The sequence below is a fragment of the Trichoderma reesei genome, assembly GCF_000167675.1.
Source record: "Trichoderma reesei QM6a unplaced genomic scaffold TRIREscaffold_1, whole genome shotgun sequence".
In the NCBI taxonomy this organism is placed as follows: domain Eukaryota; kingdom Fungi; phylum Ascomycota; class Sordariomycetes; order Hypocreales; family Hypocreaceae; genus Trichoderma; species Trichoderma reesei.
Window position 1 is genome coordinate 1,229,803 of NW_006711148.1, and position 24,925 is coordinate 1,254,727.

At 56.4% G+C, this 24,925-nt stretch overlaps 5 protein-coding genes across 5 annotated transcripts; 3 read left to right on the forward strand and 2 right to left on the reverse strand.

Annotated features, from left to right (window-relative positions):
- Positions 1-1,505: 1,505 nt before the first annotated feature.
- TRIREDRAFT_102694 (uncharacterized protein) lies at positions 1,506-6,057 on the forward strand (the record flags this gene model as incomplete). The annotated part of the gene is made up of 3 exons (XM_006961171.1): positions 1,506-1,850; positions 1,914-5,357; positions 5,425-6,057. The coding sequence occupies 3 exons, from the start codon at positions 1,506-1,508 to the stop codon at positions 6,055-6,057; spliced, it is 4,422 nt and encodes a 1,473-aa protein (XP_006961233.1).
- A 762-nt stretch (positions 6,058-6,819) lies between these two features.
- TRIREDRAFT_54670 (uncharacterized protein) lies at positions 6,820-9,050 on the reverse strand (the record flags this gene model as incomplete). The annotated part of the gene is made up of 2 exons (XM_006961582.1): positions 6,820-7,146; positions 7,242-9,050. The coding sequence occupies 2 exons, from the start codon at positions 9,048-9,050 to the stop codon at positions 6,820-6,822; spliced, it is 2,136 nt and encodes a 711-aa protein (XP_006961644.1).
- Positions 9,051-10,748: 1,698 nt separating this feature from the next.
- On the forward strand, positions 10,749-12,684 carry TRIREDRAFT_73862 (uncharacterized protein). The gene is made up of 4 exons (XM_006961172.1): positions 10,749-10,791; positions 11,069-11,257; positions 11,333-12,145; positions 12,229-12,684. Exons 1-4 carry the CDS (start codon positions 10,770-10,772, stop codon positions 12,438-12,440), a joined length of 1,236 nt encoding a protein of 411 aa, XP_006961234.1. The 5' UTR covers positions 10,749-10,769; the 3' UTR covers positions 12,441-12,684.
- Positions 12,685-14,207: 1,523 nt separating this feature from the next.
- Positions 14,208-18,779, forward strand: TRIREDRAFT_21215 (uncharacterized protein; the record flags this gene model as incomplete). Its single annotated transcript, XM_006960919.1, has 7 exons — positions 14,208-15,362; positions 15,570-16,204; positions 16,667-16,763; positions 17,162-17,490; positions 17,649-18,095; positions 18,158-18,371; positions 18,447-18,779. 7 exons carry the CDS (start codon positions 14,208-14,210, stop codon positions 18,777-18,779), a joined length of 3,210 nt encoding a protein of 1,069 aa, XP_006960981.1.
- A 3,006-nt stretch (positions 18,780-21,785) lies between these two features.
- Positions 21,786-24,697, reverse strand: TRIREDRAFT_35183 (uncharacterized protein; the record flags this gene model as incomplete). Its single annotated transcript, XM_006960971.1, has 2 exons — positions 21,786-24,480; positions 24,630-24,697. Coding segments are annotated over 2 exons (2,763 nt in total), but the record flags the coding sequence as incomplete, so codon positions are not given.
- Positions 24,698-24,925: the final 228 nt, after the last annotated feature.

Consider the following 24,925-nt stretch of genomic DNA (forward strand, 5'->3'; position numbering starts at 1 on the left):
ACAACAACCTCTGTCAGAGCCCGGGAGCACAAAGATGGAACTTCGGCCTTGTGTGCATACGTGAGCCGTGAAACAAACATGGCTAGTGAGACCTGCTGAGGGCAAAGAGCCCCAACAGGTGCAAACGAGGAGGTAGTCTGCGGCTACTGGGTATAGGAATGCTTGTGAGCTTGAACTGCCTGGTTGTGTACATGTAATCATAGGGTACGATGCTCCTGGAAAGCTGCATCTCAGCCGGTGATACTTGGCGGTTTGCTGCTGCTGTAGTTTCGAGTTGCGGATCAGACTCGGCAGAGATACTTTGCTGGCGTTGCTGATACTCCAGACGATGATATCTCTAGGCAGTCCAAGCCTGCTGCATCCTTGGTTTGACACAGATCGAGAAGTTCCGTCATTATATGCACATAAATTCTGGTGATTTCTCTTTGCCACCACCGGAGCCAGGAGACGCATACGTAAGGTAGGTATTCTGGCCCTATCGCCAATGGACAACTCAGAGGTTGTATAGAAAGAGATACTACGCTTCTCATACTTGTAATTTCGCAATACTCTTCAAGGACTTATGTCTTCGGCACTGACAATATTTTCATCTGTTTCTTGGGTATTATGCCTCCAATGTCACTATTTGCAGTCCTGCGAGGCGGAAAATAGGGGGCTCCTCAGGTGCTCGGATGCTCTTTGTGCCTTACCTATGCATGTCACACGGTCTCTCTACCTACCTACCTTACCTACACAATCACCCAGTCAATACTCTCATCATCGCTTTCAAAGTCTTCAGGTAATATCAGAAAAATGTCAGGAAATAGGCCAGCATCGTAAACAGAGTGGTAATGCGACTGCGAGTGACCAAAGTTCATGCCAAAACACGGAGCATGAAGAAAACAAACGTTTGGAGCATGGCGCAGAAAAGGGTACCTGCGGTTTGTATGCGGATGCCACGTAATCGCAGGTATCCGGCCTTATCGCACAGCTTCCAAGTTGAGCTGACGCGGGGCCACTCCGGATCATCTCCCATCGCGTCGCGTAACGCTGAAGCACTGAAGCTCCCCTCTAAACTTGCAGTTGCTGCTCTAGACAATCGCCATCTTGTGCACCAGCCGCCTCACGCCAATTCCAGGCTGCGAAAAGGGAAGAAAAAAAAGGGCAAAAAGGGAATCATCACGCCTGAGTCAAGTCAGGTCTGCCGACATCGGTCGCCGAGTCTCTGGAGCTCGAACAGCTGCTCTTCCCTCTCGTCTCTCTCGGCAACCCAAACAAACGTGCGATGCTGTGACCCGCGCACAGCAAGACGAAGCACTTCGCGACCAGCCTACCTAGGTAACAAGCAGACTCCGGGATAGTTTGTTCGCCGCCTCGCAACAGCAACACATTGCCATCGTCGCCGTCTCCGTGCCCGCGCAAACATGCCTCGTCAGTCCACGAGGAGACGATCGGCGCCCGCGCCGGCAGAGGAGCGGTCTCACGCGGCGGAGCTCGAAGACGAAAATTCCGAGGCTGGAGCTGAGATGGAATCCGAGCCCGAGGCGGAGGCAGAGGCGCAAGAAGCCGAGGGCGAATACGAGGGAGACCACCGGAGACTGCGCTTCAACGAGGAGCTGTCATGGCGGCCTGCGAAGCCCATCCCCAGCGCCACGCTGCTGGCCCGTCTCGAGAGGCTGTCCAAGGAGCTGGCAGACTTTGAGCAGGGCGAGGTCGATTTGAGCTCGCTCAGGGGCGTCGCCGAGAAGCTGGCACATCGCAACCTGCTGCAGCACAAGGATCGAGGCGTCAAGGCCTACACGGCCTGCTGTTTGGTGGATATCCTGCGGCTGTTTGTGCCAGACGCCCCCTTTACAGATGATCAGCTCAAGGTGAGCCAACCCAGCTTCGAGGCTCTCCTCCCTCTATCTTGCTTGCTGACTGGTTCTGTGTAGATGATGTTTGGGCTGTTTATCAAGGACATTCTCCCCAGCCTGCAGGACCCCACAAACCCATACAACAGCCAGCACAAATACGTTCTCATGTCTCTGACCGATGTCAAGAGCATTCTGCTCCTAACCGAAATACACGGAGCCGACGACCTGCTATTACGCCTGTTCAATTCCACCTTTGACGGAGTCTCTGCAAACGCCAAGGCCCCGGCTGAGGAGCAGGTTGCAAAGGATGTCGAGATCCACTTGACGGAGATGCTGGTCCAGCTGATTGACGAGTCTCCTGGCAGCGTCCCCGCGAGTGTCATCGATGCCATCATCAGCCAATTCCTGCGAGCTGCTCCTCCTGGCGGCGGCCGAAGCAAGGAGCAGAACGACAAGCAATCGACACTCCTCCTCAAGACAGAGCCGCCAGCCTATATCATGGCCAAGGCCATCTGTAATGCGTGCGCGGACAAAATGGCACGCTATGTGAGTCAGTACTTCAGCGACGTGATCCTCAATGCCTCTGGGTTTGCGACTGCGGGAAATGGCGCCCGCCATGGGGACGACTCGGAGGAGGAAGATGCACATGCAGGACCTTCAGAGGCCGATCTCAAGAGTCTTCGCCAGGCTCATCTTCTCATCCGAGAACTTTGGCGAGCGGCGCCTGCTGTGCTGCAAAATGTGATACCGCAGCTCGACGCCGAATTGTCTGCCGACAACGTTCACTTGCGGCTCATCGCTACAGAGACGTTTGGCGACATGATCTCTGGCATTGGAGCTGCTGGCCCTCCGCCGCCTCCTGTTCTCGACCCTGCCGCATACCCTCCTATTAAGCTGATGGATGATACCCCTCCGCCAGCCGCAGCCGAAGCCAACGTTCTCACCAAGCCCTATTCTCCGCAGTCATTTGCGCAGTCGCACGCAGCGACGTATCGCAACTTCGTTGGCAGGAAAAACGACAAGACGGGCACAATCCGCACAGCCTGGGTCACTGCTATTGGCTACATCCTTTCGACTTCTGCGGGCGGCATTGGACTGAGCACCCAAGAGGAGAGCGAGCTGGTGAGAGCTCTGGTCGACAAGTTGAATGATAGCGAGGAAAAGGTCCGGTTAGCAGCCGTCAAAGCTATTGAGCTCTTTGACTTCCGAGACATCGTCCTAAAGCTTGGCATCCTCGGCGGTGTCGAAAAGGAGGGCTCGGTTTTCGCCAGTCTGGCAGACAGATGTCGAGACCGAAAACCAGCCGTGCGTGTCGAGGCAATGGTTCTGCTCGGCAAGTTGTGGGCTGTCGGCGCTGGGGAAATTGCAGACGGACAGGAAGCTGTGACCGCTTGTCTCGCGGGCGTTCCGTCACGCATCATCAATGCCTTCTACGCCAACGATCCCGACCTCAACGTCCTTCTCGATCGTGTCATGTTCGAATGCCTGATACCCCTGAAATACCCCCTGATAAAGGGCAAGGGAGCCAAGACTGCGGCTGCGTCCTCGCAGGGCAAGGCTGCGGTTGGCCAGGCGGACCAGGACAAGATTCGAGCCGAGCGAATTCTCCTGATGCTCAAGTCGCTCGACAATGCGGCACAGAAGGCTTTCTTCGCCATGCAGGCACGCCAGCCTCAATTCGCCAAGGGTCTTGAGATTTTCATTCAGCAATGCGAGGCCTACAATGGCGGCGTCATTGAGGCAAACGAGGACAAGGTCAAGGCCGGCCTCGCCAAAACGATGCAGTGGTTCGGTGCTTACTTTCCCGACCCCTTAAAAGTTCGCGCCGACTTGCAGAAGTTTGTCAAGCTCAACGAACGGCGCTGCTACCAGCTCATCAAGTATGCGATCGAGTCGGAGAGTGACTTCAAGACTGTCAGGCGCGCCATTGCAGAGCTGATTACGAAAATCTCAGCAACCTCCGCCGCCAGTTCTCTGGACACCCTGATTCCCCTGCTATATCGATCCAGCTGTCTCATGTTCAACCGAAGCCACTTGGCAACGATCATGGACTACTCCAAGAGCGACAAGAACGGTTTCGCCGCCGTAGCACATCAGGTCCTGAACGACATATCACAGCGAAATCCCGACATATTTAAAGCCCACGCTGAAGAACTGCGGAAGGAGCTCATCCAGAAAGCACCAACCGAGTCCACCAAATCCCACGATGCCAGCGTCGTCGATATCCTCAAGGCCTATTCATCGTATGCCAAGCGATATCCCGAGGATATCAACCTTGACCGGAGCTTCACGCAGACGCTCATCAACTACGCTCTCTACGGCGTGCCCATCAAAACACCAAAGTACGCCGTCAACATTCTTCTGGCGAAGAACGACGATAAGAGCAAGGCGACAGCCACCAACCTATTGCGCAAGGTCATGGCCAACTTTAAGTACGAAGCACCTCATCTCCTCAACAAACTAGCCACCATAAGTCAGCTTGAGCGCTTGGCGCCGACTGTTACAGTGGATTCGGACCGGGCAATCAACGACATGATCATCAGGCAGATTCTGCGTGAGGTCCGAACCAACGCCACGGAGAAGGATCCTTCCTGGGTTGATGACGCCGACATGGATGAAGAGATCCAAGCAAAGTGCCTCTCTATTCGAATCCTCGTCAACCAAGCTCTGGCTACCTCGACAGATGCTGATGCCGAGGAACGGATCAAGCCCGTCTTCAAACTCCTCAAAACCTTGGTCGTCTCGGAAGGCGAGTTTTCCAAGGTCAAGGATACGCCCAAGCATCACAAGAAGCGTTTGAGGCTCATGGCCGGCCTCATGATTCTAAAACTCTGCACGGTGAAGAAGTACGACGATCAGTTCGACCATGCGAGTTTCAACAAGCTTGCCGAGCTTGTTCAAGACACCGAGCTCCAGGTGCGCCGTCGGTTCATGGACAAGCTGCAAAACTACCTCACTCGCGGCAAGCTGCGCGCGCGTTTCCTCACCATCCTCTTCCTCACAGCGTTTGAGCCTTTCCCAGATCTGAAGAACCGCGTGGAGACATGGCTGCGGTCACGTTCCCGGTACTATGCAGAAAATGGGCAGCAGATCATGGAGGCTCTCATGGGAAGACTCATCCCCTTGCTGGCCCATCATCCAGACTACACCTCCGACCCAGCCGACTTGGTTGATTTTGCAAACTACTTCCTGTTTTATCTTGCCGCAGTCGCGACAGAGCAGAACATATCGTTGATTTACAAGTACGCCGAGAGAGTCAAGCAGACACGTGACGGTGTCGACCCGGAGAAGAGCGAGAACCTCTACGTATTGAGCGATCTGGCGCAGACCTTGGTACGCAAGTACCAGGAGAGAAAGAATTGGAGCTTCCAGGCTTGGCCGGGCAAGGTCGGTCTGCCTACAGGCCTGTACACTGCTCTTCCGTCCAGCGAGGTTGCCCAACACATTGCAAAGAAGCAGTATATCCCGGACGAACTGGACGAAAAATTGGACGACTTGATTCGAGCCATGGACAGGAAGAAGGTATGGCTTGCGGCACTCCCTGCACATGGGTTAGACGTCGAATAATCTACTAACCCCTTGATTATAGAAGCGAAAGTCGCTCCATGAAACGGCAGACCATCCAGCAAAGAGATCCAAGACCCAGATGAAAACCGTCATCCGTGAGAAGCCAGGTCCCAAAGCCAAATCAGCCAAGGCTCCTGGCAAGAAGGCGGCAAGGCCCAAGGCGACTCCCAAGGCCAAGAAAACAGCACCCTCTGTGCCTGAGGGCGAACGACGCCGCAGCGGCCGCGCTCACGCCATCTCGACGTATACGGAGCGTGGGGACGAGGAGGACGAGGAAGAAATGCTGGAAGGGGTAGCGGAGTGGGAGTATGGCGACGATGACGAGGATGATGAGGAGGCATCTGAGCAAGAGGAAAGCGGCAACGAGGACGAGGAGGATGGCTCCGAGGCGGACAAGGCCGAGCCCGAGCCTGAGCCCGAAGCAGAAGAGGCTGATGAAGAAAACGACGAAGAATCAGAGCCGGAGCCGGCAGCCCCGAGGAGCAACGGGAGGAAGTCAACCGCCGCCGCTGCCGCCGCCTCCAACAGGGGCAAGGGGAAGACCCCAGCCCTCAAGGCCAGCGTGTTGGCGAAGACGAAGCGGCCGGCGCGCGCCACTCGAGGACGGCCTTCCAAGGGTGCGTCGGACATGGACGTGGATGAGGACGACGAGTAAAACGTATGTATGTTAGGGAATTGGCTGTCGTTTTTTTTTTTGCTTGGAGACGATTTTCGTTTGATACTTTCTGGGCCTTGTCGAGACGGTTCCTTGTTCTGGTCTTCCTTGTTTTCTTTTTTTTTTTTCTTTGTCCTTTCTTATTGAATGATATGTTGTTCGATTGATTCGACTGGTTGCGCTGATTTACTAAAGTGTTCTTCTTTTACTCTTGGCTTGTCTGTCTTCATTTCAGAAAAGAAACTTGTTCATATCTGCGGCCCTTGTTGCGTCTTTTACCGCGTTATGCCCCCTTCACACTGTCTTATTGTGTTCCCATCATTTGCATCCGTTATTTCGACATGGTACCAGTATGATTTGACATTCTTTGAGGATGGAAAATGGATGCGGCAGGGCGTCTTCTGGATCTTTGTATGTGATGCAGTAACGAATTCTCGTGTTGCTCTTCTATTTGCGTCATCGTTCCAAGATAATCGTGCTCTGTCCCTTAGTGTATGGGGGAAAACAAATGGTAATGGATGGCTCAAAGTGTAAAGAAGAACGTCTGCATGTCTCGTTTCTCCTTTCCCCTCCCACTACATATCTGCCGATCCTATCGAACAGGTTCTTTTTTTCGCCATGTATTCTGTCTGAGCGTATCATAAAGCGCCGCTATTCAAGATGTCCGCTTACAATGATTTCTCTACACCATCCATTAAAGCCCTTTCTTTCAATTCCTTCCCCTCAAACCCAACTACACGCCCCCCCCTTCTCCTCTCTCCGTCATGACGTTGATGTAGAGCCGCCACTCCCTTGTGCCGCTAACCTCTGCCTAACCTTCTCACGGTGTCCCGAAAACTTCAGATGGGCCTCGAATTTCTGCGCCGTCATGTCCGGGCCGGGCGTGTACAGCTTCGTCGTGCAGTCCAGGCAGCGGATGCGCGGCAGCCAGGCGTATTTGACGCCCTCCGGCATGGGCTGTGTTTGGACGGGCAGTTCCGTAACGGGGTCGAGGTGTGAGTACTTCATTATGGCCTCGAACCTGTCGCCGTTGGGATACTTTTCCTCGAGCTCCTTGAGGGACTGCACGAGCCATTCGGGTGGAGGAGGCTATATTGGGAGAAAACAAAAGATTAGTTTTGATGAAGCCTTGAACGGACATGTCCCTTCGTGGAGGTGCAACTCTTGGTGTAGGGCGAACTTACTGCTGGAGGAGGAGATTGGCCAGGAATGAGGGGAGGCGCAGGCAGACGGCCAATCTGCCCGGGAGGAACAGCGCCAGTTGGCTGAGACGCAGAGCCTGTTTGGGTCGGGGTCGGGACGGGCGTCGCCGACTTGGTCTTTTGAAGGGCTGTAAAGGTTGGGGTTCGGGTGTTGGAGGTGGAAGAGGGAGTATCTGGCGGCACGGAGGCAGCAGCTAGATCGCGGTAGTCGCCTCTCATGAGTCGCTTCAGCTTGTCCCTGCTGACCTTGAGCGTCACCAGCAGCTCCGGACGCTCTTCTGGTTCGTCATCGCGGCCGCGGCGACTTGTCCTAATCTCGTGATGGTGGCCTCCTGTGTCTGGCGTCTCTGATCGGCCCAGGTTCGCCATTCTTATCGTGGCAGCGGTTGCGGCTCCGCGCACGTTCCGTGTGCGACCCGTACCGGCAGGCATATTTGGGGGCGCCGGGGATTCGGGCGCAGAGTCTTCGCTTTCCTCGGACTCGGATATCTCACCATCACGAGCAGTCCGCTTCCTGGGAGGACCCGCCACCTTCTTAAATAGCCTGCTCTCCTCAATGCTTGCCGCAGCTCCTGGGAGCACCGACGATACGATGAGCGTGCGAATGGTACGCTGCCGTTCCTTGAGGTCGGGGAGCTGTGGCCCTCCCCTCCTGTTGATGGATCTCTTCTGCCGCCGCTGATCTCGGGAGAAGACCGTCTCGTTTCGTTCTAGGTCGGCCTCGCTCATCTCGTATAAGTAGGGCGCATATTCCTTAGCCTGCTGCTGCGGGCGGAAGACGGTGGGCAACGGCGTCTGCAGGAAAGCAGACACGAGGTCCGAATCCTCGATTGGCCTTCCATCGAAGGGGTGGCCGATTGTGTAGAGACTCTTCGTGAAGAGCTGTGACTGCTCGCGAATGCAGTGGGCAATGGCTGTGGTAAACTCCCCAGACAGGGAGAGATCTCGCGTCATGCGAGCCGCAAACTCCTCCGGGGAGTTGTTCGGGTTGTTGATCTCCCATTCGAACTGGTCCACCAAGGTGTGCTGCCCGATTGTAATGTTGAGCTTGACGAGGATGCGCATCTCGTCGTTCTTGTAGGCCGAGTAGGGGAGCTCTGGGTCCAGTGCGTCTTCTTCGGAATAGGCGAAGGGGTAAAAGTCGTTGAGCTGCTCTCGCATCTGCTGGACAACCTGCTCGTACACGGGTTGAGAAGCCGGGGGCTTCAAGCCCATGTCCTCGACCAGCTGAGCGGCAAACAGCTCGACGGCCAGCAGACGCTCGTGCAGGTTCCAGGTAAAGGTGTCGCGCAGCTTGATCCTGTCCCACTCGACGTCCAGCCTCAGGGGTACCAGGTCCTCGTGTTGCTCGGCCTGCTTCAGCATGTCCTTCCGGCTGTATTTGAGGGGAGGCGTGGTGCGGTGGCCGGGGCGAGGCTTCTGCGACGGATACACGACTCTCGAGGGCCCATGGTTCTCTGTGAAGCCGTTGGCGTAGCCGTTGTAGCCCTCGCCGTACAGCCGGCTGGGGGGGAACCACTGCTGGTACTGGGTGCGGACGGCGCGGTACTCGTTGATCATCTCGCGCATCTCGTGCGACGACTTCATGGTCTGATTCAGCTGCTGGCTGAGGGCGGACGCGGCGATGGCGTCGCGCATCGTGTATCGCTCGACCATGAGCCGGTCAAAGGACTCCTTGGTGCGCACGGGGATGTCCGCGGATGCGGAGGCGGAGGCGGAGGCGGCGTCTTTCGCATCGTCGGAGCCCGAGGCCGACGTCGTCGATCCTGGGCCGGTGGCCGGAGCCGGCATTGATGGCTGGACCGCGGCCATTGTCGGGGTCGTTGATGGATCTTGTCGCGAGCGCGGGCGCCGCCGAGTCGCAGCGGTTGCGACGGAGGGGGGTGGATGTCGTTATCGATACGGACGGCAGCGGCTGGGGCAGTGGCAGGATCGTGAGATGCCCTGTAGCAGCAGCTGGCTTCGGCTCGGTTCGACGCGGACAAGAAGCGTCGCTGCTGGCGAGATGCGGTTGCTGGGCTGATGTTTGGGTGGTTTGAGGACAAGATTCTAATCGCAGCAGCGCGAATGGCGATAATTGGTGCCGGGTGGGAACAGCTACCTATCTGGGCCTAGCCGCTGCTGCCGGGCGCGCTAGCACAGGAACCGAGTAGGCGATTCGGCTTACATAAGACACCGGCCAATCGTGGGCGCGCACGGTCAGATTGCTTACTCATGCACTTCAACAACAACCAAAACTCGAGAGAGTCGAGACTTGAGCAGGACTCGAGACGCCAATTGCTCGTTGGCGCTGCATGACGAATGGCCAGCTGAGCATGGTTTGTTCCGGAGTTCAACCGCTGGCCATTGATTCAGGACAGGGCAAAGCGTAAGACGAGGGCTGAGAGAGGCCTACGGAGCATGATCAATACCAACATGAGCCTCATTTATCTCGCCCAGTCTTGTCTTGTACTGTAATATACTTATAGACGGCAAACAGGTAGGAATATGCATGCTTATGGTACTCTGCACGACGAGTGTATTATCTAGGAGCTCATTTCCAGGCCATGGCCACGGTGTGACAGAAAACTTGCTGGAGGTAATCAAACGCACCAGCCGCAGCATGAGACATGCATCTCAACTCCAAGGCTTTGGGTGATACCCTGTAACAGCCCAAGACAACACTGCCATTGAACGGGTCTTACGTTGCTAGGCCAGCCAATCTAGTAAGGAGCAAGGAGTCCAACACATGACGGAGAGTAAGATTGAACGCCTCAGATTCGTAGCAGCTCGTCATTAGCAACGGATCCGCGGTCTCTCAAGCCTGTGACGTGCATGTTATTGCCCTAAGAGCATGTGCTGCGTGGATGATGTAACCATTTCCCCCAACCTTGGCACCATCTCCATGACCACTTTGTACACCAATGGTCGTCCCATTGCACCGCAAGTTGCCCGTATTTGGTGTGTATAGATCTCCAGTGACGTTCAACTACAGAGAGAGGGCTCTTTCGGACTCTGAGTCCAAGCATCATTGGACCTCCTTGGCCCAGATAGAAGATTGCTCTTCTTGTTTGCTTGCGCCGCTGCTCGATCCGGCGTCGTTCGTATTCTCGGCTGAAGCAGTGGAGGAGTCACTTCACTAGCACAAGTCCCAGCAGCCCACTCCGGCACCTCGGCCACCCAATCGTGAAGCTCGCTGCCCGGCAGAAGATGCTCGAGGCCCAGAGGCTGTAGCCCAGGTTTGCCCGTATAGCGCCCCCCCTGTAGGCGCTGTGCCCGCCTGGAGCAGTGCGTATGACTGCACTGGCATGCAAAAATGGCCCCCCCAAAGAGCCCACATGCGCCCCCCGTCAATGACCGACGTGCTGCGGATAAACCCCTCCAAGCCCCCGTTCCGGGTAACCTTGCGCACACCACAGCTTTTGCTTGTTTTTTTGCGACAGCGCCCCAGACCTGAAGCTTTGCTCCGACAACTGCACGCCTGGAAAAATACCAAAGAACTCGCCCGTGAGCTTTCACCAATTGCCCACCATGTCGGAGACCAAGGAGATCGGTACGTGCTTTTGCGATGCCTCGCCCTGCATCTGCGTGACGTGACGTGAAGCAACATCAACAGCAGCAGCAGCAGCTTCAACAAAGCTCTCTCCCTCCCCTCTTGTTTACCTGTACCTGTTTTGCATGCCTCTTGGGTACCCCGCCAAAGCCACACAAGCACCGCAAGCTCTCCCGCCTCGCCCAATAGCCGTCACGACAGCAGGCCGCACACGACCGCCTGTCTCCAGCGCCCGCCATGGCCTACACTCACGAGCAGGGCTAACGGCTGCCTACAGACTACTCCCTCAACAACCCCGATACTCTCACCAAGTACAAGACCGCCGCCCAGATCTCCGAGAAGGTCCTGGCTGCCGTGTCTGACCTCTGCGTGCCCGGTGCCAAGATTGTCGACATCTGCCAGCAGGGCGACAAGCTGATTGAGGAGGAGCTCGCCAAGGTCTACCGCGGAAAGAAGATCACCAAAGGTTAGCCTCACGAGCAGCAGCAGGTCCCGAGTGCACTTTGAAGGCTAACGACGACGTCTTGCGCAACATAAAAAGGCTTCTCCCACCCGACCACCGTCTCCCCCTCTTCCTATGTGACCCCCTACACGCCCCTCACGACCGATGAGAGCGAGGCCTCGATCGAGATCAAGGAGGGAGAACCCATCAAGATCCAGCTTGGAGCTCAGATCGACGGATTCGGATCCATTGTCTGCAACACCATCGTCGCTACCGACAAGGAGAAGGCTGCCGAGCCCGTCACCGGACGCACCGCCGACCTGATCCTCGCCAACCACTACGTCAACGAGGTCCTCCTGCGACTCATGGTTCCTCCTGGGCTCCTCGCTCAAGGTACCGACGAAGAGAAGGCCAAGGCTGCTGCGCAAAAGGCCCCTACCCAGTCCAAGATCACCAGCCTGCTGGAGAAGGTTTGCGATACTTACGAGTGCAAGCTGGTTGAGAGCACCACATCCTGGCTCTTTGGCCGCAACGAGATCGAGGGCGCCAAGAAGATCGTTCTGGCACCCGCCGAGGGCACCAAGGGCGAGGGCGTCCCCGAGGTTGGCGAGGTCTGGGGTGTCGAGACGGGCGTCAGCCTGGGCTCCGGCAAGGTCAAGACCCTGGACCAGCGCGCTACTCTGCACCGCCGAACCAACCAGACCTACCAGCTGAAGCGTCCCACCTCCCGCAAGATCCTCTCTGAGGTGCAGAAGAAGTTTGGCACCTTCCCCTTCAGCTTGAGGCAGCTCGACGACGAGCGCGATGCCAAGTCTGGCGTTGTCGAGTGCGTCCGAAACAACGTCTTCCGCCAGTACGAGCTTGTCGGCGACAAGGACAACGCCCCCGTCGCTAGACTCCTCACCACCCTTGGTAAGTCCTCATGGCCCATCCACCCGGGGAGAACAATGCGGTCCGCATGCTAGCGCAGCTGAGCTAACACGACAGCGCGACAGCCATCACCAAGAACGGCATCACCAAGCTGGGCGCCGCCCCTGAGCTTGACCTCAGCAAGTTCCAGACGGACAAGAAGATCACCGACGAGGAGATTCTCAAGATCCTCGAGCAGCCGCTGGCCAGAAATACCGGAAAGAAGAAGAGCAAGCCCAAGAAGAAGGCGGCCAAGGCTGACGGCGCTGCCGAGGAGGGAGCCGACGCCGAGGAGTAAGGCCTGCCTATGAAAGACTTGGATCCGCGAAAAGGGCCGCCTTTGCTTTGTAAATGGCTGCCCAGGATTAGGATAAAGCCTTATACTACCTAGGCAGAACATCCACCCGACGAAACAAAGGAGTCAAGAAGAAAAAAATTTATTCTGGCTTTGCAGTTTGTGAAAGCCAAGAAACGAAATTTTTCGCTAAACAGTCTGTTTAGGTGATGAGGGGATTGGGCTACGATAGAGGGCTCGTGAACCGAGGTAGTGAAGCCAGGCAGTATATAAAGCATCAAACATCAAGACAGAGATTCGTTTCGAGGCAAACTCCAGCCCCCAAAAATCCGGCCCGTGCACGTCTACATACACAAAAGCGAGAGATGCGACAGAATGATGTCAACAGTGGTTGCGATGACCAAGTGACATGATGGTGATGACGACTTCCTCATCATTACATACCGTAGGTTTTCGTTTCTCTCCTAACAAACTGAAAAAGGGGACGGGGAGAGGACAGAGTATGAGGAGGCGAAGAGGAAAAAAGAAGCGGAGGAGAAACTTGCAGAGAAAACTACCCGAGCATCGTGGAGTGCGTCGTCTCCCGCTGATCCGCCTCGATGCCGAGTGAGATAAGGTAACTTGGCATAGCCGCTCCTCCATGGGACCAGGCGAAGGGGGGGCACATGGAAGGGTCTCAACGTCAACATGGGCAAACATGGCTATTTTCGACTCGTCCCTTCCAATGGCCGCCATGCAGAGACAGCAGCCGAGGACGGCGGCAGCTCAAGCAGGGGGGGGTGAATCAGTCGCAATAAGAGCTTACACGTAGCAGATGTTTTCATGTACGGAGTAACTAATGCAAGTATGCCCATACCCATGCCACAGACCCGTGACTTGAGACCGAGGACGAGTGACTTGGACTCGGGCAATTTTTGACGATGAATGGGGTGGTAGGGGGAAACGGGGGTCCGGGAGGTGAGGAGTCGTAGGAGTAACAGCGGCAAAAATAAAGAGGAATGAGCTGCGTGAGAGAAGGCCAGAGAAGATGACGGAGGTAGAAAAAAAAAATTACAGAGAGGTAGGCAGAGATGCTTAGTAGTAGGGAGGTCGGAGGTCGGAGGGAGGCGTGCTGGCAGCTGTCAGAACGTGAGAGGCGAGGTGCAAGAAACGAAAGGAAAAAAAAAAGGAGGGCCGTGCAAACGTCGAAAGGCAGCTGCAACAGTTGCGCAGCCGAGAAGAGGATCCTCTGCATCACTAGGAATCAGTATAAAATCCATCCTCGAGCCCAGATTTTTTTTTTCTCCAGCTGCCAACGAACCCTAAGGCCGGAGCTCTGAATCGGTGGTGGGAAGGTGTTGAACCTTGGACGTGCCACTGGGTCGCCCCCCTTGTCCAAGAGCCTGGCCGCCTCCTCCGAAACTCATCCAGAAACCTGCAACCCACAGCCATCTTCCCTTCATCCCAAGCCACGCAAAAAGCGCGTCGGGAGCGCCCCCAAGATCAAAAATCCCATCAGCAGCGTGCCTCGACGGCGGATGCTATTGCTGCAGAGAGAAGTACTGATTTTCCCTTGCGCGGCACCAGGCGCTGTGACGCCTCTTGGTCGTCGTCCCTCTCTCTCTCTTTCTCCCCTACCCCCTGTCTGAAGCTTCGCCGAAATCCAGTGGCTGACCCGGTGCCCTTTTTTTTTTCTTTTCTCGCCTCGCAGGACACCCTCGAGAGCAGCGTTGCCCGTCCCGCGGCCAGGACTGGGGGCAACCAGCAACTCGACTCGCCAGGCCCATCGCCATGATTTCCTCCAACACGAGGGCGTCGCGGTCGCGCTTCTCGAGCCCCTCGCGGCCGCTCGAGGCCAAGGCATCTGCCGGCAATGAACCCAAGACGTTTATGCAGCGGTGGCTGGAGCCGTCGGTCCAGAGCAAGGCCAGCTTCGAGGAGGCGGGATTGATGCGCTACGGCGTGCTGGAGACCATGGCGCCGCTGGGGACGCTGCCCAAGGCCAAGAAGAACGGCGACGGAGGGCCAGGCCATCAGTCGGTGCGCAAAATCATCCTCCGGCCGTCGGGGACGTCACACGCCGCAACCCATCACGACGACAAGCCCGCGCAGCCCAAGGCTCGCCCCAGCAGGGCGCCATCGCCCCCCGCGCCCTCGACTCCGCCTCCTCCCGCGTCAGCGCCATCGCATCGGAGGCCACAGGCCGCCAAAGACGCCGAGGACGACGACGACTACGACCCCAAGGGAGCCTCGCGTCGCCGTCCCTCGCGGCGCGTCTCGCTGCCTGCCAAGCAGCATCAGCAGCAGCAGCAACAGCAGAACCCTCAAGCAAAGAACGTGGAAGAACCCAAGAGCACTACGGTTGTCATCACCACTGCTGGTACGCCAAAGGCCAAGCAGGCCGCTGCGCCAAAACGTGCGCACCCCCGCGAGCCAGAGGACAAGGAGTTTGCCGACCTGGTCGTCGAGGCGGCCGTGGACGAGGCCCTCATGCACTTTCGCTATCCTACGGCCTGGGCTCTCAGGACACTCTACGATGAACGGTGCGGCGACGCGGACTTTGTCGCCATGGTGGAGGACGTCTTCAAGCAGAGGGCCGACGCCGAGACCAGGGATGAATTCGCCCGGCTGATTGAAGTGAAGAAGCGCGAGGGCAAGAAGGACGACGCGGGCTGCTACTACTTCGTGCCCCCTTCTACCAACAGCAGATTCCCTCCGCACACGCCCATGGCCGCTCCCTACGCCAACCTGCTGCACCGTCACGCCGACGACGAAAAGGGCGAGGGGCGAGCGGCCAAGAGGAGCAAGACGTCGCACGCCGGCGAGACGCCTCGCAGCAAGAAGATGGCCAACGGCAGCAAATCGCACGGCGACAGCACCCGCACGCCGTCGCGCAGGCGTCACCGGCGGGACTCGGGCTCTAGCGAGTCATCCCTGTCGTCAGCAGTGAGCCTCTCGTCGCCCGAGGCCAGCGTCCACAGCCTGAGCCCGAGCCTCCAGCACGGCGCTGCAAAGGCTGCAAAGGGCGGCAGAGCTGGCAAGGCCGGCAAAGCTGCTGCTGCTGCTGCGCCTGGCGGTGGTGCCACGGTCGCTGACACTGTGATTGCTGCTGCGTCGACTACTACTACTACTACTACGGGGGACCGGTCCCAGTCGTCCCATGATGCGCCAAAATCTCGGCCAATCACCAGCACGCGCCGCAAATCTCTCGCCTCCGACAAGCAGCCCGTGTCCAACTCGTCGGAGCCAACCTCTCCCACACTTCCGAGCCGCACCCACGCATCCGCGACCGAGGCCAGCATGCCTGGCAGGGTCACCGGCGCCGAGCTGCCGCTCTCCAACCCGCCCAGCAAAGGCAAGCCGAGCCCCAAGGACGGCGGCAGCGCCGTCGGGCCCTCGATGCCTGCTGCTGACGACAACGACCTGTTCTGGGCGAGGCGCCGCGAGGCTCAAAAGGTCACCAACGGCTACACCGCCCGCGAGAGCTCCATCCGCAACGGTGACGAGGATGAGCACGACGAGGTGACTCCTGCAAGGCGGACCAGAAGGACGCGGACCTCCCTGCCGGCGGCTCCCATCAGCACGCGGGCCACGCGCTCGGCGAGCAAACGGCCAGGCAGCCACGCCAACAGCAACGCCAACAATGACGATGTCGATGCCGTCGCCGCCTCCTCGCCATTGGCCTTCTCATTCAACGAGGGCAGTTCTACTGTAGGATCACGAGCCGTGACGCCGACGAACCTGCGGCCGGCGAAGAAGCCGCGGACAGGCCTTCGAATCAAGTTGTCGTGAGTTTTTTCTTATTCCTTCACCCTTCACTTCTTCTCTCTCTGCCTCCTTCACCCCCTTCCCTACCCTTTTTCTCCCTTCTCTTTTTCTTTCAATTGTTTCTACGTTTCGCGCAAAGGAATTTGATCCCACCATTTCATACACACCCAGACGATTCTCTCCCCTCATGATATCATGAAGAATTTTCACCTCCACACAAAGGCCCATTGAAAAATCTCGGCATGATCCAGGCTCCTTCTTGGGATGTGCGTCGCTTGCGAGTGTTTGCATCTGAAGAAAAACATCTTTCGGCAGCCTTGTGATGAAAATCAATTTAATCACTCTCTTCAGCCCTCACGCGTCACGACCAGATGTCATCCCCCTCCCTACCTCACTCACCACCACTCCCCATCTTGAAACCGCAGCTCAACAGCCTCATCATGACAAATCACACTTTGCTAATCATCATTTTCCCGTGATAGACCGATGAAGAAAAAGGGCGGAACTGCCGCTGGTGTTCCTCGCTCAACTGGGGAGGCCCAGTCAGTAACGGTGAGCAACGGCGCACCAAGAGATCAGGTATGTGGCCATCGTATTTCATCTTATCTCCTCGGGAGAACTCTCATCAAGCTCTCTGCGTGGATCGGCCTCACAAACCGCAGAGTTCGACTTTGAACTCGAGAAAATACGCGGCCTCAGGGATGCAAGCGCTCTCTGCCAGCCCCCCGTTTCTCACGCACACAATTTTTTTTCTCGCACTGTCATCCGCAGGCCCTGAAATCGGGGCAAAGGCCACACTGGATGGAGTTATTGACTCTGGGGGCCACGACATGGGGCAAGGATCTCCAACCACGCGCATTTTAGTGGATGCGGTCCTTGATCCGCCCATGCCGCCGCTGCCTGGGAGGGGATGATGCAACGTGTAATACGACGATGGGAGGGGAGAGGAGCTGTGCTAACAAGGGTGGGCATCCTAGGGATCCGATAACGATGAGTACTGCTCTGCGTGTGGTAATACAGGAGACGTCGTCTGCTGCGATGGCTGCCCGCGCTCGTTCCACTTCGAGTGCGTGGACATGGTGCAGTCTGACCATCTGCCCGACGAATGGTATTGCAACGAGTGTCTTGTCCGGCGATTCCCCTCTCGCGTGCCTGTCTACAAGGGCGCATTCGCGAGCGCCCTCAATGCCTTGGAGAAGAGCATCCCTCGCGCCTTTAGCCTGCCCAAGAAGATTCAGACTCGCTTCGAGGGTGTCAAGGCTGGTGCTGATGGTGACTACGAAGAGGTGACGACGGTCAAAGCAAAGTAAGCCTTTCAATTTCCCCCTTGGCCATCCCGCCAAGCCCTTGGCTTCACTTCATCTCCGGGCTTCAGTAGCGAAGCCTCAAAGAGATCAAGTCGGCTTCTCCCCCATTGTATCTGTGACTGACAAATCTTTTCTCTCTCTCTCTCTCTCTGTACAGGAAGCGCTCTGGTTATGATGAGCTGCCAGACTTCTTCAAGCAGCGCGAAGACGGTGAGGCGGTGCTCTGTCACGCCTGCCAAAAGGCGGCCACGGAGATTCGAGCCATTATCCCTTGCAGCGCCTGTCCGTTGCATTGGCACATTGATTGCCTTGATCCGCCCCTGGCTATGCCTCCGGTCCTGAAGACGTGGCGATGCCCAGCACACGTCGACGATGTGTTGGGAGAGGTGCCTCCTCTGGCACCGGCACATCGCTTCCGCAAGCTCAAGGGCGGTCAAGTCATCACACCGGCCTTCAGCCGCGGCCTCAAGAACAATGGCCACATCGAACTCGACTGGGCCGATGAGCCCGAGGAGAAGGACAAGTCGGGCTGGCGTGACCCCGACTCTTTTGGCAGGACGTACAGGCTACAGGCCAAGGGAGTCATTCTTGACTTTATCGAGCAGTAAGTATACGGCGGCTTCCCATCTCTTGCTGATGATTGGATCTTTCTGACCTCTTTTGAAGGCTGCGCCATCGTGGCGCTGGATACGGCCCGCGTCAGGACGAGCCCCGGTGGTTGTCATACGCAGGCCCACCCCCATCCGCATGCAATGCAGACCGTCCGCTTGCCGGCTCTGCGTACGACCGCAAGGTGAACGAGATGCAAGCGTCCCTGACCCTTTTGGGCCTCAAGCAGAGCCGGTCCGAGAACATTGACCAGCTCACGGCTGCCCTTCTGGTAAGCACTCACCTGCGCTGTGGCCTTCCTAACCCTTGTCGGCCCGTACATCCCACTAATGTGTCTACCTACCAGTCTGCTGCCGACGACAACGTCCTGGCTCTCATGGCAAGAGGTGATGCGGACAACATTGCCTCTGGAAATCTGGTTCAAAATGACAGAATGAGTCTCCGTGCCATGCTCGCTCAAATGGACGCCATGGGTGACAGGATTCGCCACCTGCTCGGCGATGAAGCCCCGCCGGCAGCCTCAATGCCCAAGGCTGCTGATACGGGCTCACCGGCCGTTACCGATACTTCCGGCGTGGACACGTTTCTTCCCGAAAAGGCGGAACCCTCTGCACCCGTTGCCGAGCCCACGCCCCCTTCGACCGTGGATCATGGAGAGGGCACTATGGAACTGGATTGATCAATCATTAGGAGTTGCTATCTCGACCTTTTCTCTCCCGACATGAAAGCCTTCCCCGGCCTGATATTGGACGACGAGAAATGGTATTGCCGGCCTCGATAGACTGTTACGAGCGCCTAGCTGCGACAAAATGAGCCTTGTTTTGCTCGTTTCTTCATGAGCCATAGAAGACCTGGATTTTCCGTCACGGCTTGGCAGACAACAAGCATTGATGCGGGATGATCATCATCATGCCACAGGATTCTACACTTGCGCGCTTTTTCACCACATCTGAACTTTTTCTTTTCCCTTTGCCTGTTCTCCTTTCGCGAAAGAAAAACAAACATGAATCCAGGAGTTGGGGAGGTCCATTTGAAAGTTTGCAAAATATCATGACCCGTCCTCTATTTTCTTGCCTTTTTTCTCATGCCTACGACATTGTGCGGCTCGGTTCTGGTTCGATTATCTTGATGTCCGCTTTCATCGCCTCGTTTTCGTTTTTTATTTTCTCAACTTCTTCGCTCTTGAGAATTTCCATGTCTTCCTCTTTTTTTCTTTTTTTTTCCATACGCGAGATTTAAAGCATCTTGTGCGCGAGGCGGCAGGTGGACAGGGGACCGAAAACGACACAGATTGCGACAGTTGTTACTCAGTAGTGAGAGAATTCTCTTCTTTCACTCTGAATTTCGAATTCTCCTGCAGTACCAGCCTCTTTTTGCTGGCTGTCCACGCAGAGAAGCATTCGATGAGAGCGAACCATTAGGGGGCGAAGAGTGTGTTTTCCGTGTCGAGCCCCCTGGACTAAAGAGAATTAGTTGAAAGGGAGGGAGGGGCAAGGAAGCAAGGACAAACAACAACGGCGAGGAAAGAAAAGTATGAGAGAGAGAGTTCTGCTGAGTGAGGGGCGAAATACAGCAACTCACAGAGAGAGAGAATACAGAGTGAGAGAGGGGGTTGCAGAACTTTTAGTAATAATGCATTATGCAGCTGTATCATAGCCTAAAACATGCCGCGTACCAAATTTTGGTGATGGGGCGAGACACAGAGAGAGAGAGAGTAGAATGACTTGTTGCATATATCGACTGCTAGGTTCGTCGTGATGCCTCGCGTCGAAGCTGATCTGGTTTCTCGGCGATAAGTCATATCCTCGTGATGACACACGATGCACACGGAGAGCCTTTCTTGGATATATTCAAGCATTGGTGTATGAGAAGAGAGAAACTACACATTTAACATTGATCATAAGGTACCACGCAAACTTCTTCATGTCAGCCGTCAAACCTTGCAACAGCCCCCCCCCCCCCCCCTCCTCTCTTTCTCAGCTTTTTATCAAGCCAAAGACAAGAAAGAGAAAACCCATTTTGACAAGGAAAATAGAAGTAGGAAAAACAAGTCAATAGCTAGTTTAATCTCACTTTCGTCAGGTCCAACCAACCCTTCAACATTATTCACGCAGAAGCGAATAACAAGCTGGTTTTGTATCAAAGCTTTTCCTTCCCACTTCCACCATCATCTACAGCCACCGTTCGAACAAGACATGACAAGAGGAGAAAAAAAGAAGAAGAAGAGACATCATATCAAAGGCCCCCTGGAAGAAACAACAAGAAAAATAAGAAGAAGAAGAAGAAGGCAAAGTCATGAGCCGTCATCAATCTTTGCCCCTTCCTTGTTCGTCTTCAGGATGGAGGCATCCATCCACGGGACCTCATCAAACAGCAAAGCGGACATGAAACCAGTCCAGCTTGCTACATATAGTGAAATATCAAAGAGAAGAAAAGAGGAGAGTCTTGAAAGAAAAGAAAAGTGAAATTGAAAGAAGGTAAAATAGTAAGAGAGACTATTGTCACAATGGAAATCAGGAGAACCGATCTCATCTGACAAGCACTCCCTCATCATATCTTGCATCCATCCGGTTTTTGTTTTTTTTTCTGGGTTTCCAGCATAATCAATTCCAGTCATATCCGTAACCGCCCGTAAATGCATGACAGCTGAAGAACAGCAGGTGAAACAAAATGACGTGGGAAATGCCTCGTCTGTCTCATGGAGGAGGGTTGATTTGCGGCTCGAACGTGGGAGACCAGCCCAGCACTCGCTGCTGCGATTAGGTCTAAACAGAGTAGCTTGAGTCGTCATCGTGTAAAAGGGAAAATGCTCGATGCAAATACCAGCAGGCCTCTGCACCTTCGGAGGCACAATCTCGTTGAGCCAGTAGATGTCTAGACCAGCCCGCTGGAGGCAAACGCTGATGCGTGGGTCTCTATCGAATTTCAAGCTTCACCAAACTCCGAGCATGGCAAGAAACAAAATATTCCTTGCATCAACTGACCGGCTGGCTGCAAAACAACAGCATATAAGACGGTAAACCTTCTTTTTGTTCTCCATCGTTTTTTTCTCCCCCTCCCCTTGGTTTTCACCTTCCAGCCATAACAGTGCCATCATGAGTCATCATCATCTCCAAAAGAGGCATTGCGTTCTCTAAGAATCCAGGGGCTAGTAGTTGTTGCGGCCCTGTCGATTCGAAGACGAGGGACGTGCGCGGCCGCGTCTACCGTTGCCCTGCTCCTGTTGTTGCATGAATCCCATGTTGGGCATGCCTCCCATGTTTCCTCCGTAGGGGTAACCGCCAACCATGCCAAAGCCAGGAGGCGGAGCATAGGGTGGCTGGCCTCCAACAGGTGGCTGCATTGGGCCTCCATTGGGCATGTTTGGCTGGCGGTACTGATCGATGGGCTGACCAGGATAGCCACCGTACCCAGGCTGCATCGGCGGGTATGGGTAGCTCATCTGGGGATTGCTGCGGTTCATCATGCCCTGAGGATACTGAAGCTGCGGAACGGCCATTGCCGGAGGCATGGGTCCGTTGGGCCCGTTGTACATCATGCCTTGGTTGTAAGCTGGGTACGGGGGGGCGCCGACGTCGACATTGTCGCCTCTCTGCTGGGCGTCAAAGTTCGCAACACCACCAGGGGCGCCGTTGTAGTAGGCCTTGTTGGCTTGGCCACCCTGCTGGCCGTGATGTCCGTTGGCCTGTCGGGAGTTTGGTCTCTGTCGCTGTTCCGCATGGGTGCTGGCGTCTCGGTTTGGCCCAGCCGTCCGGGTGGAAAGGCCGACCTCATCCATGAGCCGCTTATAGCCCTGGTTTGCCTGGGCCTTGATTCTGACCAGGACATTCTTGACGTTTTCCGTAACCTCGAGCCGCATAGTCTCCTCGAAGAAAGGTGTCGTGAGAACCTTGAATATGAACGTGGCTCCGCAGGCTTGGTCACTGAGGATAGCCTCGAGGACCTGGTCATTAGGAGAGAAGAAGAGACGCTTCAGGATGTTGTCTCGGGCCTCGGTCTCGTTCTTCTGGTTGATCACCTTGAGCACCGTGAGGTAGGCAACCTTGTGGGTGCACAATGGTACCAAGTAGGGGATGAGCCGCGGGGAGAGAACGTGACGGCGGTTGGCAAAGGTGCAGGTGTCGAGGAACCAGGTCAACAGGAGAGCGCCGTTTGCGTTGGTGGCCAGCTGAACGCTGTGCAGCGCAATGGCCGCGGCCAGCATTCTCTGCTGATCCTTGGTGGAATGGTGGCTCTCCAGGCAGGCCCTCATGGCTCGAGCGCCATAGCGACCCTGCGAGATCTCCCACATGCGGGCGAGCATGGTCTCGAAGATGAAGTCATTGTAAGGGGCACCAAACTTGAGGCATCCCTGCAAGACGTAGTTTCCATACTGATCGAGGAAGAGAGGGACGGTGTAGGGCCGAAGGCTCTCTACGATGAGCGAGAGCTGGCTGGGCGTCTTGCACACGTCAATGATCTTCTGGGCGGCCCACGTACCGTTCTTGTGAATGCCAATCTCAGCCAGGTGAGGCGCAATCTCGGCGAGCATTGCATCCCTCATCTGGTCGGAGGAGTGGTCGAACAGCTTCTGGACGACCGTGTTGCCAAGATAGTCGGACGAAAGCTCGGCAATCTCTGGCAGCATCTCGTGGGCAATACCTTCAATCTCTGCTTGCGAAAGCATCTGGTTATCGATGCGCTTGCGAATGTCCCTGAGCTTGGGAGCATCGTGGACCCTTGTATGGGTTGGCTCTCGAACGGGCGGAATCTCCTCCTTGTAATCGTCGTACTCGACTGCCGACTGCAGGCTCTGGGAAATGCGAGCCCGATCCTCCTCGGTGGCGCCAAATTCGCCGACGATTTCGAGGATATCCTGCACCATGTCCCGCAGAGGAGGCAGCGTGGGTGTGGCGCTGTTGAGCGCTCCGGCAGCGGTCGAGGTGCTGTCTCCCGGCCCAGCGGCCGAAGCTCCCTTTCCAAGGTCTTGGGCCTTGCCAAAAGGATCCGGGCTGGGCGACGGGAAGGCTCCGTCGTGGCCCGGAGTGTTGGAGGCAGAGGGAGGCTTTGCAAAGTTGATCCGGATGGGACCCGCGCCAGGGAAGATTTCCTTGCCATTCATGCTGGCCTTGGCAGAAACGGCGCTCTCGACTCGGTCAAAGTTGACAAACCCACAGTTCTTATGTGTGAGCACACGAGCAGAGAGGATCAATCCGTGAGACTTGAACATTTCGGTAAGGGTAGAGGTGGTGGTGGACGTGGGAATGCCACCGAGCCAAAGGGCGCTGGTGGGCCCATCGAGGCCCTGCTCTTCGGGGTTCAGATGACCGGCATTGCGGCTGTTGGACCGCCCCAAGTTCATGCCAGCGACGGCCTGCGAGATGTCTTCGTACTCCTTCTCCTCCTGCAAGCGGATCTCGGCCTGGGGCATGGAGGTGGTGACGGCGGCAGGGTTGCTGTTGACATAGGATCCTACCAACCGGCTTCCTGGCGTATCCAGGACGCCGGCCGTGCGGGCACGCGGCCGGGTGGCCTGGGTTGCGTAGGCTCGGACGGCCATGTTGTGGTTGTGGATTGCTGCCTGGGTGGCGGCAATCTGGTCCTGCAGCGCGGCGTACTGGCTATCCATGGGCATGTCGTTGTCATAGTCGTCCTCGTCGTCAGCATACTTGTCCTTGTTGTTGACGGAGTAGGAACGGAAGCGGCTGGTCTGTCGAGTCATGTCAAACTGGGAAAGGTAGGAGGGCGTAGCAAGCTGAGCTCTCGCAGGCTGTGGGGTCTCGGCAAGGCCAAGGTAATCCAAGGTTCTCATATGCACGTCGGATTCACCGCCGCCCTCGCGGGAGAATTGAGACTGGGCGGGCGAGCTGGGGCCGTTGGAACCAACGCTGGCGATGCTGGCAAGAGTAGAGCCTCGTTCGCGGCCCAGGCCGGAGGGGTTCCAGCTGCTGAAGATGGAGGGACCAAAAGGCGAAGCCGATGTTGGCAGGTTGGCAAAGGGGCTGCGCTGTGGCATGGACCCAGCACGCAGCCGGGAGAGAAGCGTCGAGGTGCCGGGGCCGGTGCTGTTGCTCTCAGGCTGCTCAAGGCCGGGAGACGGCGACTTGTTGAAGGGGCTCTGAGAGGGCGTGACGCGGGCAGACTTGGCAGGCACCCCAGGCACAGCCAGAAGATTGCTGCCGATTCCTCCGGGAAATCGCGAGGGCACGGTGCCAGCTCGAGCACGTCTAGTTGGGGGCATGCTTTCGGGGGTGGGCAGCTGAACAAAATCTGGAAAGCCGTCGGTGGGAGACTCGGGAATGTTCTCTCGGAGAGGAGTCGAGTTTCCGCTTGTCGGGGGTCCTCCCCAGGGATTTATGGGAAGACCTGGGACGCCCTCTTGGGCTTGAATCTCGCGAGCCCTAAGAAGAAAATAAGATTGACACTTTGGTTAGCTCAAGCTGATTCTTCAACGCCACAGAACTTCAACTTTTGAAATTGGGCTTCGGGGCTGCTCTAGGCACATGGAGGCTTGGGGGGGGAAGGCGGAGCTCTTGCGGGTGCCACGAACCTTTTGGAAAAGAGCCGGCTAGAGGCCGACATCTCGTGCGACGGAGAACCAGCCCCGGATCGCGCGCTGCTGCCCATGAGGCCGCTCGAGTTCATGCCGCCGGCAAGGCCAAAGACGGACCTGGACGAGGCGGACAAGGGATCGATTGGGTTGTTTGTGGCAGACGGAGAGTTGGAGCGGTTCTGGCTGGCAGAGTGCGCGGAATAGCCGAGTGCCAAATGGTCGGATCTGGAAGCGGACATTATCGATTATCCAGGTGGCCGCATGGAAATACGGCGGTGGGAAATTATTCTGCT